The sequence below is a fragment of the Rhinichthys klamathensis genome, unplaced genomic scaffold, assembly GCF_029890125.1.
Source record: "Rhinichthys klamathensis goyatoka isolate OS25496 unplaced genomic scaffold, OSU_Roscu_1.1 h1tg000165l_1, whole genome shotgun sequence".
NCBI classification, from domain to species: domain Eukaryota; kingdom Metazoa; phylum Chordata; class Actinopteri; order Cypriniformes; family Leuciscidae; genus Rhinichthys; species Rhinichthys klamathensis.
Window position 1 is genome coordinate 607,320 of NW_026606697.1, and position 16,523 is coordinate 623,842.

At 41.1% G+C, this 16,523-nt stretch overlaps 1 protein-coding gene across 1 annotated transcript; it reads left to right on the forward strand.

The window, feature by feature from the left end:
• Positions 1-316: 316 nt before the first annotated feature.
• On the forward strand, positions 317-989 carry LOC130091317 (serum amyloid A-5 protein-like). The gene is made up of 3 exons (XM_056259133.1): positions 317-449; positions 533-671; positions 838-989. Exons 1-3 carry the CDS (start codon positions 338-340, stop codon positions 977-979), a joined length of 393 nt encoding a protein of 130 aa, XP_056115108.1. The 5' UTR covers positions 317-337; the 3' UTR covers positions 980-989.
• The last annotated feature ends 15,534 nt before the right edge of the window (positions 990-16,523 follow it).

A 16,523-nucleotide genomic window follows, 5' to 3' on the forward strand; every position in this document is an offset into this window, starting at 1 on the left:
AGAATGTTTTGCATAAAGTAACGGGTTGTCTTTTGACACAATGTCTTCAAATATAAACAGTCCTGTTTCAGAAATTCGGACTTTCCCAGAATTGGAGCAGTCAGATTTTCCTGGCGCATCAGTTGTGAAAACCCATGCCCATCCCAATCTGAGGCTTATAAAATAGAGCGGGCTGGATGAAGATGATGCGACTGAACTGAGCAAACCAAAGGTAAGAGACTGACTAAACTCACCTCTATATTAATGCAAATGAATGCTAATGTACAGGGATCACACTTCTCTTTGAGTGTAAGATAAGTTGCTAAGGATAAAAGCATTTTCTAAGGATTGTCCAAATATGTTTATGTGTTCAGGTATAATCATGAAGCTCATTCTTGCTGTGCTGGTGGTGTTTTTGGTGGTTGGGACCCAGGCGCAGTCGTACCGCTTCCCAGTAGAAGCCGTTCTAGGTCACTTATTTGTCCTTTAATACCTCCATTTAACTTAAGTCAAATTTGAGATATATTTGAACCATTTTCACCGTGTCTCCTAGGTTCGTGGGACATGGGGAAAGCCTACTGGCATATGAGGCAGGCCAACTATAAGAACTCAGACAAGTATTTCCATGCACGTGGGAACTATGATGCTGCAAACAGAGGCGCGGGAGGCAGATGGGCAGCCGAAGTCATCAGGTACATACAAAAATCATACTAACTGTGGCAGATTTGATTACTCTATTCCTGATAAGCACTCAGATTGTGTCTCCCTCACTCTACAATGAAACAGCAGCATATTAAAATGGATGTTTAAATGATTTTGGGGAATTTCCTAATCATGTTATGTTAATGATGTGTGCAGTGATAGAAGAGAGACTCCATTAATGGGTTATGGTAACAGCGGCAAGTCTGATTCTGAAGCCGACCAGGAGGCCAATCGCTGGGGGCGTAACGGTGGAGACCCCAACCGCTACAGGCCCGAAGGCCTTCCCACGAAGTACTGAATACAGAAAAGCTCTGAAATCATCAGTGCCTCCTGGATCTTATTTGTTCTTGTTGTTGCTCTAAAATTGCTTGATTAAATTTTGCATGACAAATATAAAACTTGATTATCATTAATTAAATCTGCATTTATGACAACAAAAATGTAATCTTGATTGTCACACTGATTTGACTGTTTTGAGCATCATTTAGTCTGTAACATGTTATAGCATCTGATTAAAGAATGCAACTTATTCATGTGTAGCTATGTCTATTTTAATTGTTGTTGTTGTTTTTTGCATTTAACAGTAATGCATATGACATAAAAACAAATTTGACCCCAAAATTGGTAGGTACACACACACACACACACACACACCATGAGAGCTGAACACTTCATATGTCTCAAGCTTGTTCCACCATAAAACGGGCAACAATTCTCATTCAGAAAGCATACATTGTCAATTTTCTTGCCAAAGACAAAAAGTCAAGGGGGAAAAAACAAATTCCTGAGGCAATAATTACAACAAAAAAGAAAACATCAGCAACATGTAGGCCTAATAAAGCTTTACAAAATACATCAAAAACATGTATAGTACAATGATGTTTGTGCAGTATTGGAGTCCAAAATGTGCCAGGTCTTTTTGTGTAGAGCTTGTTCTCCCCGTTCTGACTTTCCTCTGGGTTTACCCCACAATCCAAAGACATACAGGACAGGTGCAAGTTATTACCTATAACCTAAGTTTGTAGATGTGAGTGTGAATATGAATGTGTGTGACACACACATCCAACACTCCACCCTGAACAGTTCACATTTAATTAAATTACACCTTTCAAACAGTCACAACATGTGACTTAATGAGAAAACGTTTGTCGCTGAAAGAATGATCAATACATTGAGAAATACTTGCAACATTTACAATATAGATATGTATAAATACAACCGCAATAGTGTGTATTTAGTGAAAACATAGTTCGATTACTTTCAGCAACTTTACTGTTTAGTTACTTTAAACATTCTGAATCTAATTGCGTATTATTGATATTTGTCATGCTTATTGTCATGCTTTTAGCATCATCCGTGTGATGGACCCCTGTCAGGGTGTTTTCTTGTCTACGACCCGAGACGCTGGGAAAGACTCCAGCCTCCCCACGACCCAATAGGATGGGTGGATGAACAGTACTGTGAGGGTTCTAGTCCTCTCTCTCTATGCAACTTTTCTTTCCCCACCAATGTGTCTCATTCACGTCAGTGGTTGTTTAAGTTGGAGCGCCTCCAGCTGGTCACTCAAGCACAATGTCTTTACACTACTTTTTCATTACTAACATATAGTACAATTCTGTGGTTTCTTTTAAACCAGTCCTTCACGATTATTATAAAATAACTTAAATCGAGTGTTCATTTTATTTCATTTGGTAACATATTCCCAAGTTTTAACTCATTAATGAAGGAGGGATAACGCCTAACTTTACTTTGCTAAATTACTATTAAATCCTAATCTAATTATGACAAACTAGGCCTATATATGGTTGGAAAGGTCTAAGACTCCTAAATAGATATTTGACTGCTGTTTTTTGCTACAAATTATGTAGGAAGAGTAACCGATGAATTTTTGACAAGAGTGCACCTCAAAAAAATCTGCATCATAACAGGAGTTCTGACCTTTGTCACAAAAAGTGGAGGCACACACCTTTAATAATTGAAACTTTGGTTTTCATGCTAAAAGTTCATAATAAAACATATAATCTAGTATTTTTCAATAAAAAATTATAATATAATATTGTCCTCTAAAAAGTACTATATACATTATCCTCTAAAATATAATATTATCTTTTTTTATCGCCTTTTTTATTACATCACATATTTTAGTAGTTATCATAAATTAGGTATCATTTGAAAGCTTACAAACTCAGAACTCATCCTGTGAAAACCGTTTTGAAATTGAACGTTGCGTTACCATACAAACGGTACTCTAAATTATTTTATCAGGCTCCTCCCTTTTTGAACATATCATAATTTATGATCAAAACCTTTTCTAATCCAGACAAAACACATATTGTCAGAAAGGTCTTAGTCTCAAGGTTCCAAATTTTGTGACAGAATTGATATCTGGACAGAAATGTATTAATTTGTTAAGGCAGAATGTATACAACTAAATTCAATGGAATGTGTCACCCGGTGGCTATTTTTGGTACTACGCCTAAACAAAATCTCATGGGAACTTCAATTTTTGTGATATCAACTTCAAATTTGGAACACAACTTGGTTAGATATATGGCTTTGATTTTATAGTAATTTTAGAGTAAAAAATATTTAGTAAAATATATATTTTTTATAAAATAAAAAATATATAGTACAGTATATTTGATTTACTGTAAATTTAAACTTCCATAACTTTTTTCACTTCAGCAATAATCTGCTGAGTGTTTCCTTTAAAACAAGACCGAACTTGGGTCTATATTCCAAAGCATTCTTGAATTACAACCATTTAAGTTTGAATAGTGCATTTTAACCCCCATTTTCAAAAAGGGGGGTGACAGCAAAGGGGTTAAATGCTTCAGAAAAGTTCGACTTTATGAACACGTGAAATGCTTCATATTTAAAAAGGGGTTTATTTATTTTTTTATATATTCCCATCTTGCAATCATTCTATGTTGTTTGATGCTCTTGTGTCTGATGTACCATTGCACTAAAACTTCAAACTTTCAATAAAACTGAGTGTCAAAATGATTTTGCCAATGTATCTGAAAGTGAAATCATATATTCAAACACAATGGTTTGCTAGTGTTGGCTACATCTGACTGCAGGCATCTGGAATTACCATGTATTGGGATGATACTTACACTGCAAGAACAATCTGTTTTAATATTTGGGAGTGCAAACAGGAAAATTCCATACAAAAGCAAAACTGAAATTACTCAGACACTGTGGCCAACCAAGTAAAGCAGTCTTAAAAGGTAGTCAATGATCTGTTTTGAATCATTACATAAGGGGGAAAAATACCACAAAAAAACCCATTAATTTCATCTTTGTATTCACATCCTGATGAATGGCACTAGCAACATCAAGATCATGGGTGTGATTCCCAGGAATGCATGACCTGATCATACATGTAACTTGAATGCAATAGTCACTTTGGATAAAAGTGTCCGCCAAATGCATGAAAAAGTTACATATTCAGATATAAGCTATTCAGTTATATAATGGTTTGGATTAGAATAGATAGCCAAGTAAATAATCATGACAACCGACTTCCCAGAAGTTGTGCAACACAGAAATCGGCCAAACCATTGGCATCACATAACCGGGAAACTCCCATGTCCAAACACAAGCCCATTATAGTCAATGATGGTCTTGCGACACCTAACTGTCACGGTAGATGTATTCGCTGGTTCCTTCTAGTCTTGTGTTTATGTTGTTGTATGAGTGCACGTGTGCAAGGGGCGTGTCTGTATGTCATTACCTGATCCACTCCAGCTGTTCATCATTACAATCACCAGCTGCAGTTCATCTCACCACGCTTCTTAAACTCACCGCTGTTCTCTCACCTTTGTCAGATCGTTGTTTGATGTTCCCCTGTCTTCTGGTTCGTGTTCCTGCCTGGTGTTTCCTGTTCGTCGTCTTCCGTGTGGATTTGGATCGTCTCACCGTTTGTCTGCACGTCACCGGTATTGACCATCGAAGTCCCTGCGTCACCTATCTCCACCTGGCTCACTGCACCCTGGACTTGTGTGTTTTGTGCTTCAAATAAATATTGTATTATACTCGCGATTGCTTCCTGTGTTTCTGCCTAACATGACAGAACGATCTGACCATGGTATGGAAGCAGCGAGCGCCTCGTCATCCTCACTCGAAGAGTTCATCCATCACAGCATCCGTAGAATGGACTCGCAAGAGAAGGAGATTGGAGATACGGGCCGTGCAGTTCAAGCCCTGGTGACGCAGATGTCCGAGCTCACCCAGCAGATCCAGCGCCTACGACCTCCCACTGCGCCACCCACACCGGCCGTTCCTCCCGCACCATCAGGAAGCCCCTCCCAGTCAGAACCCCGGCTACCCACCCCAGAGGCATACTCAGGTGAACCATCATTTTGTAGAGCTTTTTTGACTCGATGTTCTATGCACTTTTCCCTGCAACCTCACACTTTTCAGACCGAGCAAGCCAAAGTGGCGTTTGTGCTGACGCTATTGACTGGGAGAGCGGCACTCTGGGGAACGGCGGTGTGGGAAAACCAAAATCCATGCTGTGCCTCGTTCCAGACCCTCGCCGCCGAGATGAGACTGGTTTTTGACCGTGCGGTCACTGGAAGAGAGGCGGCCAGAACATTGGTCGAGCTACGGCAGGGAAGAAGATCAGTGTCCGAGTTTTCCATCGAGTTCCGGACCTTGGCGGCGGAGTGTGGATGGAACGAGGAGGCGCAGTGGGACATGTTCCTGCATGGGCTGGCTGACCACGTCCAGAAGGAGATCTACGCCCTGGATCTTCCCACTACCCTCAACGGACTCATTGATCTGGCCCTACGGGTGGACGCTCGGCTGTCCAGAGTCGAGCGTCGAGCCACGCCCACCCGCACACTTGAGGCAGCCGACGGGCTACGATCCAGTGGCAGGGACGTGGTCAGCCCCGTCTACGATCACGAGCCCATGCAGGTGGGTCGAGCTCGGCTTTCCCGGGAGGAGAGGGAGAGGCGGAGGTCCCAGGGCCTTTGCCTGTACTGCGGAGGAGCCGAACACTACGCCTACAACTGTCCGGTAAAAGGCCCAGCCCGATAGTAAACATGAGGCTACTATCGGGTGGGATCTCCGCCAGGAAGACCTCATCCACGACAAGATCTACCTCCACCCTCCTCTCGGTAAGACTAAGATGGTCAGTCCACCAGCACGATTGTCAAGCACTGTTGGATTCGGGGGCCGAAGGTAATTTCATGGACCATAATTTTGCACGCAGATTTCAGATTCCCATCAAACCCCTCCCACAGCAGATTGCAGTTCATGCACTCAACGGACAAGAACTTCCCACCATCTCATTATCCACTGAAGAAATCACTCTCATCACCTCTGGCAATCACTCGGAAACTATTTCATTTTTTATTCTGGATTCACCCCTGGCACCCGTTGTTCTAGGACACCCATGGCTCATTCAACACAACCCCGAGTGGACTGGATACATAGATCTGTGCTGGAGTGGAGTCAGGAATGTCATAGGTCTTGTCTCGTGTCTGCTTGTTCGTCTGTACCTGTTTCTGTGTTTCAGGAGGAAGCAGGGGATTTGTCTAACGTGCCCGCGGAGTATCTGGACCTGAAGGAAGTGTTCAGTAAGTCTCGTGCTGCTTTTCTCCCTCCGCATCGTCCCTACGACTGTGCAATAGATTTACTCCCAGGTAAGTCTCCGCCTAAGGGCAAGTTATATTCGCTTTCGATTCCTGAAAGAGAGGCTATGGAGAAATATATTTCTGATTCTCTAGCAACCAAGTTCATTCGCCCTTCCTCTTCTCCAGCGGGGGCGGGGTTCTTTTTTGTGGGGAAAAAGGATGGTTCTCTGCGACCTTGCATTGATTACCGAGGGCTGAATAACATCACGGTAAAGAATACTTATCCTTTGCCGTTGATGTCTTCAGCCTTCGAGAGGTTGCAGGGAGCATCCATCTTCACCAAATTGGACTTACGTAACGCTTATCATTTGGTCCGCATCAGGGAGGGTGATGAGTGGAAAACTGCGTTTAACACCCCTAGGGGGCACTTTGAATATTTGGTCATGCCGTTTGGGCTGTCCAACTCCCCAGCAGTTTTCCAGGCACTGGTCAATGACGTGTTGCGAGATATGATCGATCAATTCATATATGTCTACCTGGATGACATATTGATTTTTTCTGCATCTCTCCAGGAGCATGTGCAGCACGTCCGACGAGTGCTTCAGAGGTTGCTAGAGAATGGGCTTTTTGTCAAGGCGGAGAAATGCGATTTTTATGCACAGTCTGTTCCTTTTTTAGGATACATCGTGTCGTCTGAGGGGATGCGGATGGACCCTGAGAAGATTAAGGCTGTGGTGGATTGGCCAAGTCCAGATTCCCGCAAGGCCCTGCAGAGGTTTCTGGGGTTCGCCAATTTCTACCGGCGATTCATTCGCAACTTCAGCCAGCTGGTCGCGCCTCTGACTGCCTTGACCTCCCCCAGAACTGCGTTCAGGTGGTCCGACACAGCCGAGACTGTGTTCAAGAAACTCAAAGGCCGCTTTGTTTCAGCCCCCATTCTAATTACCCCTGATTCATCACGTCAGTTCGTGGTGGAGGTCGACGCATCAGAGGTGGGAGTAGGGGCGGTGTTATCTCAGCGTTCACCTGTAGACGACAAGATGCATCCTTGCGCGTTTTTGTCCCATCGTTTATCTCCAGCCGAACGTAATTACGACATTGGTAATAGAGCGTTGTTGGCAGTCAAGTTGGCGTTGGAGGAGTGGCGTCACTGGTTAGAAGGGTCGGGGGTACCTTTTATCGTCTGGACTGATCATAAGAACCTCGAATATATCAGAACTGCTAAAAGATTGAACTCCAGGCAGGCTCGGTGGGCACTTTTTTTCGGTCGTTTTGATTTTTCTCTCCAATATCGTCCGGGTTCTAAGAACATCAAACCCGACTCACTTTCTCGTATATTTGATTTTTCCGGTCGCCCGTCCACTCCCGAGTGTATTTTACCCGAAACCGTATTTGTTTCAACACTCACATGGGAGGTCGAAGCGAGGGTCAAAGAGGCCTTGGAAGGGGTAACGCCTCCGCCCGGGTGTCCACCGAACCGATTATTTGTGCCGGAGGGCTTACGGTCTGACGTTATCCAGTGGGGTCACAGCTCCAACGTAGCTTGTCATCCAGGAATTAATCGCACTGGATTTCTAGTCAAGCAACGATTCTGGTGGCCACTTATGGCTCGTGACATTCGCGATTTTGTTTTGGCTTGCTCTGTTTGTGCCACGGGTAAGTCTTCCAATCGACCTCCAGATGGGCTACTTCAACCGCTGCCGGTGCCTTCGAGACCCTGGTCCCATATCGCTCTAGATTTTATTACCGCCCTCCCACCCTCCCAGGGTAACACAGTAGTTTTAACTGTGGTGGACCGATTCTCGAAGGCAGCACATTTCATTCCCTTACCCAAATTACCTTCAGCTAAGGAGACAGCGGCTACGGTCGTAGATCATGTCTTTCGGTTACATGGCCTCCCGATAGACGTGGTCTCCGACCGGGGACCCCAGTTTGTGTCCAAATTTTGGCAAGAATTTTGTAGATTACTGGGGGCGACGGTTAGTCTGTCATCTGGGTTTCATCCCCAGAGCAATGGTCAAACAGAGAGAGCCAACCAAGATTTGGAGAGAATGTTGCGATGTTTGGTTTCCAGAAATCCTTCGTCTTGGAGTCAACAACTGTCTATGGTGGAGTACGCACACAACACGTTGCCAGTGTCAGCGACGGGCCTATCTCCGTTTGAGTGTAGTTTAGGTTACCAGCCACCAATTTTTCCCAGTCTGGAATCCGAGGTTGCGGTTCCCTCCGCTCACGCCTTTGTCCAGAGGTGTCACCGCACCTGGACTAGAGCCCGGGAGACTCTACTCCAGGTGGGGGCGCGCACCAAGGCCAAGGCCGATCGCCACCGGTCAAAGCCTCCCGTATACGTCGTCGGTCAAAAAGTGTGGCTTTCAACTAAGAACATTCCTCTTCGCACCGTTTCTAATAAACTTGCTCCCAAATTTATTGGCCCGTTTCCTGTCACCAAGATTATTAGTCCGGTGGCAGTCCGCCTCAAACTACCTCCTGCGTACAGGAGGGTTCATTCCGTGTTCCATGTATCTAAAATCAAGCCCGTTTTTCATTCTCACATTAATCCGCCTGTCCCGGTTCCTCCCCCACTGCGGCTCGTAGATGGGGAGACCACATATTCGGTCAACCGTATTCTGGACTCTAGGCGGAGGGGACGCGGATTTCAGTACTTGGTGGACTGGGAAGGTTACGGTCCGGAGGAGAGAAGTTGGGTTCCTGCTAGGGACATCCTGGATCACTCCCTTATCGATGATTACAATCGGCAGGTAAGGGAGTCTGAAAACGCCAGGAGGCGTTCTTAGGAGGAGGGGTACTGTCACGGTAGATGTATTCGCTGGTTCCTTCTAGTCTTGTGTTTATGTTGTTGTATGAGTGCACGTGTGCAAGGGGCGTGTCTGTATGTCATTACCTGATCCACTCCAGCTGTTCATCATTACAATCACCAGCTGCAGTTCATCTCACCACGCTTCTTAAACTCACCGCTGTTCTCTCACCTTTGTCAGATCGTTGTTTGATGTTCCCCTGTCTTCTGGTTCGTGTTCCTGCCTGGTGTTTCCTGTTCGTCGTCTTCCGTGTGGATTTGGATCGTCTCACCGTTTGTCTGCACGTCACCGGTATTGACCATCGAAGTCCCTGCGTCACCTATCTCCACCTGGCTCACTGCACCCTGGACTTGTGTGTTTTGTGCTTCAAATAAATATTGTATTATACTCGCGATTGCTTCCTGTGTTTCTGCCTAACATGACACTAACTCCACAAAAAGACAAGATTAGAAACTGCCTCAACACAATGTAAGGATGCCGTGCTTGAGGTTTTATTTTACAATTTATGTGCAAAGATCCAATGTATCTATATGGAATGTGAGCTTTTAATATTTTTTGCTGAGGGAAATATTAAACAGACTAAGGATAATCCTTTTTTTAAAAAAAGTCTCTCAGGCTTGCAGTCATGAAACTTTTTGTAATCAATGTTTAGCATAATGTGTGTATTTAAAAAAACTACTGATTTCATGCCTTCAACCAATGGGTTTTTGCATGAATGCAGGCAGAAATGACCGGAGGAAAAAGTTATTTGAGATCAGATTGCATCAGATTCAAAGCAGTGAAAATGTAACTAGTGTATTTGGTGTGTGATAGTGGAGTACAGATTCTAATCACTCATCCTACTTCCACATTATAAACATTGAAAAAGAACTTAACTTCTGAAATGAACTAGGAAGCAAAAATCATTTTGTAATGAACTTTATTTTGGTCCTGAGGAGACAGATTAGTCAGAGTCCAAATCCCATGTCGTATTCGGATTTTTCAGACTCATATTGTTCTTGTTTGAAGACTAAAACTACAGGCTGAATTTTTCATCTCAGTCTGCGAATTTACCAGCACGTGTTTCCCGGGAGCTGTCTCTTCAGCACCTCACTTTAAAAATTCCCGCGCTCATGACTGAAGAAGTAACCCAGCAAGCAATAGCCATCATTTCAACGTCTCGGTTAAATATAGACCCGATATAGTCCGGCTATGTGTAACCCACTTTTAGCCCAAATAACATTTAATCTGGATAATTTTTTTTTTTTTCAAAATAACTTGTGAGATGTATGATATTCCATCATGTAAGTAACGTCAACTGTGATTACAAGGTGTTTGGTTTGCTTTATTTTACATGTTATATGTAGGCTGTGCGTAGCCACGATTTAGCTCGTATTCAGACCCGGCTATTGTAGCCCACTTTTAGTCAAAACTGAGTAATTGTAGTTTTTTGCCAGGCAGTGCATGAAATGGTTGATATTCCATCATGTTCGCATTGGTAATGATATCTGCAAGGTTCAATGTGTCATTTCACGGCATGGTCGATCTGTAGTCACGATTTAGCTCCAAATTGGACTGGCGAAATCAAAGCAATCTGGTCTACGTACGGCCAGAGAATGTCTAATATGGGGAGAACTCCCACTCACATTAAACTTCCGGGTTCTGAACTGGTTGCAGTTCCACTCTAGATCCATATGAGGGCGCTCACAGGCGGAGTGCAGAATGAATGTAGGTCTATGGAGCAATACCCCTAAAAATCCACTTTTCTCAGGATATAATTTTTTGTCTAGTAATTTGAATGTTGTATTCGAAAGAAGATGCAACAAAATTACACATTACTGGGTGTTAGATTTTTTAGAGTCACTTATTTGCTTTAAAAAGTCTTTTAAAATGTCAATGACGTCATACACATCGTACGACCAGAAACCTGCTTTACGGCAATCCTTCATTCACAGGTGCTTTCGCGCATAGACAGACGAGAGAAGCCGCGAAATTTAAAAATACTACTGTTATTGTGTCACGAAATGTAGTTTTAATAGTTTTTCAGTCGACAATATAGTTGTTTAAAGCTCAAATCTGTGGTTTATTTATAAAGATAGCGCCTATTTAAAAGTTTGATCTGACGTTTTCGGAGTTGTGAGGACCAGTCTTTCACCGGGTCTCAGCGCTCTGCACCCCGCCTGGAACAGCCTTTCCTCGGCTAGTGCTTGTGACGTTCGCCGCCGGCTCTGATGTCTCTCTCTAACTTGGTTAAACATGAGATAAAATTCGTCTTGTGTATATCTAACGGGCGATCTTTGGTATCATTAATCGTATCATTTGTTCCCTGGCAAGTCGTTTTGGCTGAGGGCAAAGTGAAGTTTCATAACTTTATATTTTGGCTATTTTAACGTTGTATCCTGCTGTGTCTGAATGGTTTACTTTATTTATTGTCTTGTATAACTTATTATACCTTTTAGGCTACTTATACTGTTATAATGTCTCTTACTGATGAATAAAACTGAAATTTAACAAAAATAGACAGGGTTGTGTAATTTTATTTTATATAGCCTATATTTTTATATAGCCTTTTCATTACTATTTTATTTGCTGTATACTGTTTGTTTATTTTATTGACTAAACTATTTACTATTACTCACTGTATCTTATATTTACTATTTGCACTGCATATCGTATATGCCACGATGCTATCAAGCGGTGTCTCTGGTCGTAATCAGTCCTTCACTGACCAATCAGCGTCCATTAGCAAAATGCTAGCGTGTTATGGGCAACAACAACTCAACCTGTAAGAAATCGAAAGGACATAAGCACTCGTTCATTCAACTTTCGACCTATAACCCATGTTGAACTTGCAGAACCTACATTCAAATCTGAGATTTCTCAATGACAATCGGGTAAAAGAGACAAATTTAGCCGTCTAGCCCCATTGACTCCCATTCATTTTGCACTCGGACGATCGCCCCCAGTGGAACTCTGGTGGAACTACAACCAACATTCGGTACAATAGGACTTAATAGGGAGTGGCCAGGCTTTCCGTAGCCATGATTCATACCAGCGAAATAGTATAAGAATATTAGTCTTAAAAATGTTTTTGCTCACACAGCTTAATGTGTGCTGTCTGTCACACATAAACATAACATTCATAGGCTACACAATCTACGATATGACTGTCTATCATTTCAAATTAAATCAAATGCAATTGCATTTCTCAACCGCTAGATGGCACAATCGAAACACTACTGAGACATGACTACTGGGACTACTGGCGGCGCGACTAGATGAGTAGTATGAAGCTGCAGACTCGGAGACCTGCATCTACAGTCCCCCTGCACCCAGAGTCCCGCATTCTCAGACCCCTCGTTTTTCGAGACAGCGCCTCCTATCAAATTGTATCGGATAAACATGTGAAGAACATGTGAAGAACTTAAGCCAAAACGTGAGTAGGCTATCTTCAATTTTATTTAGCGCATCGTAGCCTACTCGTTTGATTTATTTTTTAATAAAACTAATTTAGCTCATCGATACAACATATGAATAGTCCATTTAATATTTGTAAAGATAGTTTGTAACAAGATTTGAGCCGTTAATGTATGTTTTTTCGCCCTCTTATACCCCCGAAAATATTTTGATAGCTAATGTTAGCCTTTAACCTTGGACTTTTTGTAGATATAGGCTATCATAAATGCTGCAGTGATTTTCACTGCCCATTTTGCCACCCCCCCCCCCCCATATATTTCAAACCCACAAAGTTGTCCAAAGTTCAAAAACATCTCAAGGGACACTTCAACAGAGCAGTGCAACATGAAGGTAACATTTGCAAACATCTTTTTTCTTTTTTTTCTTTCTTTTTGAAACATCATAAGACATGTGCTATCCGGCCTATACTGTTGTAGGCTATCCCAGTGTACACCATACATCGATGGAGTCGCCCCTGCCGAACCCAGCAACATATCATTTTTATGATTATGCAAAGCGACTTATAAATTAGTTTTTTTAATGCAATTGAAGGCGAAAAGTAAAGTCACGAACACAGTTTTTTCTTCCTTTTTTCTTTACAGCAAGATGATGTTTAGGTGATCATTAAATAAAGTACAGAATTGTTTATTATTGGTGTTTTGTCTATTCTGATTTGTTTTGTTTCGCATTCAAAATATCAAAAAACAGATTTTGTAATGTTAGCATGGTAATGTTAATTAGACCATTATAGGCTGAACCATGGGCGTAGGTTTGGTCTCAGCTTTGGTGGGGACAAACCCCCCCCCCCCAGGAATTATTTTGTTGTAAGATAAGTAACAGTGCTTTAATGGCGATGTCCTTTGTCATTTCAGACTGCTGGCAATACAGAATATCACATAAGTGAATCTACTTCATCTCATTATATTGTATCCTGACCCCAAAACCATCCTGTATACTGTCAATAAAGAGCTAATATAACTGTATAATCTCAAAAATACACTCTCAAACAATAAAAACCTGAGACTGTGTAATGCTGAACAACCAAACATTTTATTTAACATAAATTATTATGTACATTAGTATTTACACTAACAAAAAATACTGTCACAAGGAAGTACTTTCAGAACTTGTGGAGCAAAACAAATCTAAATAAATAAATATAATAACCTTTTTCTATTATAAACACTTTTTACCCTCCAGTACCTCTAACAAATACTCATACTCACACTCACGTTAATACCTGGGTGATACACATGTGTGATACGCACATGTCATAGCATTCAACACATCATGTTTATATTTCAAAGCAATTTAAATATGAAGGTGACATGGTTTTGTGGATTAACAAATCCATTATTATTATTATCCATTATTACAGTATTCTATTAATACTAAAATTGTATCTTCTATTCTATATCAAATTCTATTGATATATTCTATTCTTAAAAAAAAAAGTACATTAGATTAAACTGGGAAGGGTCATAAAACTTGCATATTGTTATCCTAGGTTTACTGCTTCTATTCTTCTCAATTGTAAGTCGCTTTGGATAAAAAGTGTCTGCTAAATTAATGTAAATCTGTTGTGGTTTGATGCTGTCTTCCCTGCATACAAAATGGTTAATTAATTTTGTAGTCTATCCTGGCTAGCAAGTTTAACCCTCCTACCAGATATTATTATTTGGATATTATCAATCAAATAATGATTCATTATATTTGAATAACCAACAGTGTTAACTTTTGCCTTTTTAACATTGCCAACATGTTTTTCCAGCACATGTGTCTAGCAAGTAACTTAGGCTACACTCACAAATACATTACATAAACAGAATGTAGAAACGAAAAATGTCTCAGATGATCCACTGTTTATGACTGCAAGATTCTAAGTTAAGGTAGGCTTATTAACATTCAGTGACTTGCTAACGTAGCATTCTATCATGGTAGCGCGACTTCTATGAGTCTATCCGTGCTGCACACCCTAATGCTCCTAACCTTGAAAGATTGCAGAAGCTAGGTTTAACTGTAACAATATCCTGGGTAACCAGGATCACCAGTTAATACTATTTTCCACAGTAGAATCTGCATTTGAAAGCCTGGTCAGTCACTATTTGTGTGGCTAGTTATTTGTGCCTACTTACACTCTGCTTTATGAAAAAGCTTCGTATGTCCCTTTTCTTATTCTTGGGTGACATAGCTGGTCTACAAAATACAAAAAGGGACAAAAAAACGGAATATTAAAATGCTTTACTCTGGCCTTTGTATATGGCAGGCAGAGAGCCCTGGTAACTTACCGTCGGCGTCGTCACGCGCACACACACGCACACACCACCCGCTCGCTGCCAGTGAGTGCAAGCATAAAAAGTAGTCCCGGCCCGCGCGTGTAGCCTGCCTGTCAGATACCCCGCCGCCAATCAAATTACGGCGTATCTTGTACTGTCGTCGTCCTGGCCGTTGGAATCGATCCAAATAGCAGCGCAAAGATCCAAATGCAGCGCATATATCAAAATAGCAGTTCAAAGGAGCTTGCTAAATATTGGTGGGGACAAATTTGTCATCTCAAAATATTGATTGGGACTAGTACCTAGCGTCCCCCCCTAAACCTACGCCCTTGGGCTGAACTGAAAGAAAAATGGGAATTTGAATAAAAAAAATATAAAAAAACATTGTAGCAATATAATATCACATACTATTTTTCAGAAGATAGTTCAATCTGTAATTGTATCCCTTCCATCGCAATGAGTTTTTTTTGGCACATGCATTAAGCAGGGAACGCAAATATTTATTGGATAATTTATTTGGAGACCGTAATATTGCATCCTATTGTTTTTAATTGCATTTGGATAAGCGTGCGCTGTACTCTGTGTGCGGGTGTTATACGATCTTTCGAACAGCAGGAGGCGCTGTGTTCGAAAAACGAGGGGTCTGAGAATGCGGGACTCTCGGTGGGGGACTGTGGATGCCGGCTTCGAGTCTGCAGCTTCATAATATTGGACTAGATCACTTTAACCAGATCTCGCGATAAACATTTCTGCCATTTTCAATTTTATTTTACACGAGGCAGCTGTTGGAGAGCAACGGGTGAGCGACACTCTGATAACCTTTAAATGTATACTTCGATCTTGTAAGTATGCGTGTTATTTTTGTTATGTTCATTGTTTAAATAAGTTAGTCGTTATAATGTGTAGAAACCGTGACATTTTAACATTACCATTGCAGAGTAGGCTACTATTTTTCTGCAACAAGTTAACGTTACCTGCACGTGTTATTGCAACTGTGTGCCCTTAATCTAAAATGAATCTAAATTCAAGGTGGTAAGCATGAAACTATGAAACTTATCATTACTATTTTATTTGTATTATTATTAAAGACACCAATATATTTTTGTTTTTAGATTAGAGTAAGAAATAATAGGTTTTGATTTAATGCAAATTTTCAAAGTATACTTTACATAAAACTTAACAGCAACATGAAAAGAAATTATAAAAAAAATATTTTTTCCTTTCTAATTAATAAAAGGTAGTGGCAAACAGTAAAGTCTTTAAACTTGATTTAAAAGAATTAAAATAAGCAGCATACATTCAGTTTTCAGTGAATTTGTTTCAGATATATGGTGCATAAAAACTGAATGCTGCTTCTCCATGTTTTGTTTTGACTTTGGGGATATAAAAGTAGCTGGCTACTGTCCCAGGTGACCTGAGAGGTCAGCTCTGGATGGTTCATAATGCATCAGAAGATTGGAAATTTACTTTGGCCTTAATTTAATTATTGATATTAATTTATTAATAATATTGATATAAATTGTCTATATTGATATAAATTATATAGTCTCAATCTATATTCCATTAACTCTATATTGGCCAGCTCTAGTGTGCATCCTAGCAAAAGTGAATGACTGTAATTAGTTAAAAATGATTGTCAACAATGCTTTTCATGAGCTATAAATTTTTTTTTTCTCATTTGGCAGACGCAGTGATGACCAACTTTCCTTCGGCGACTGAATGGGAAA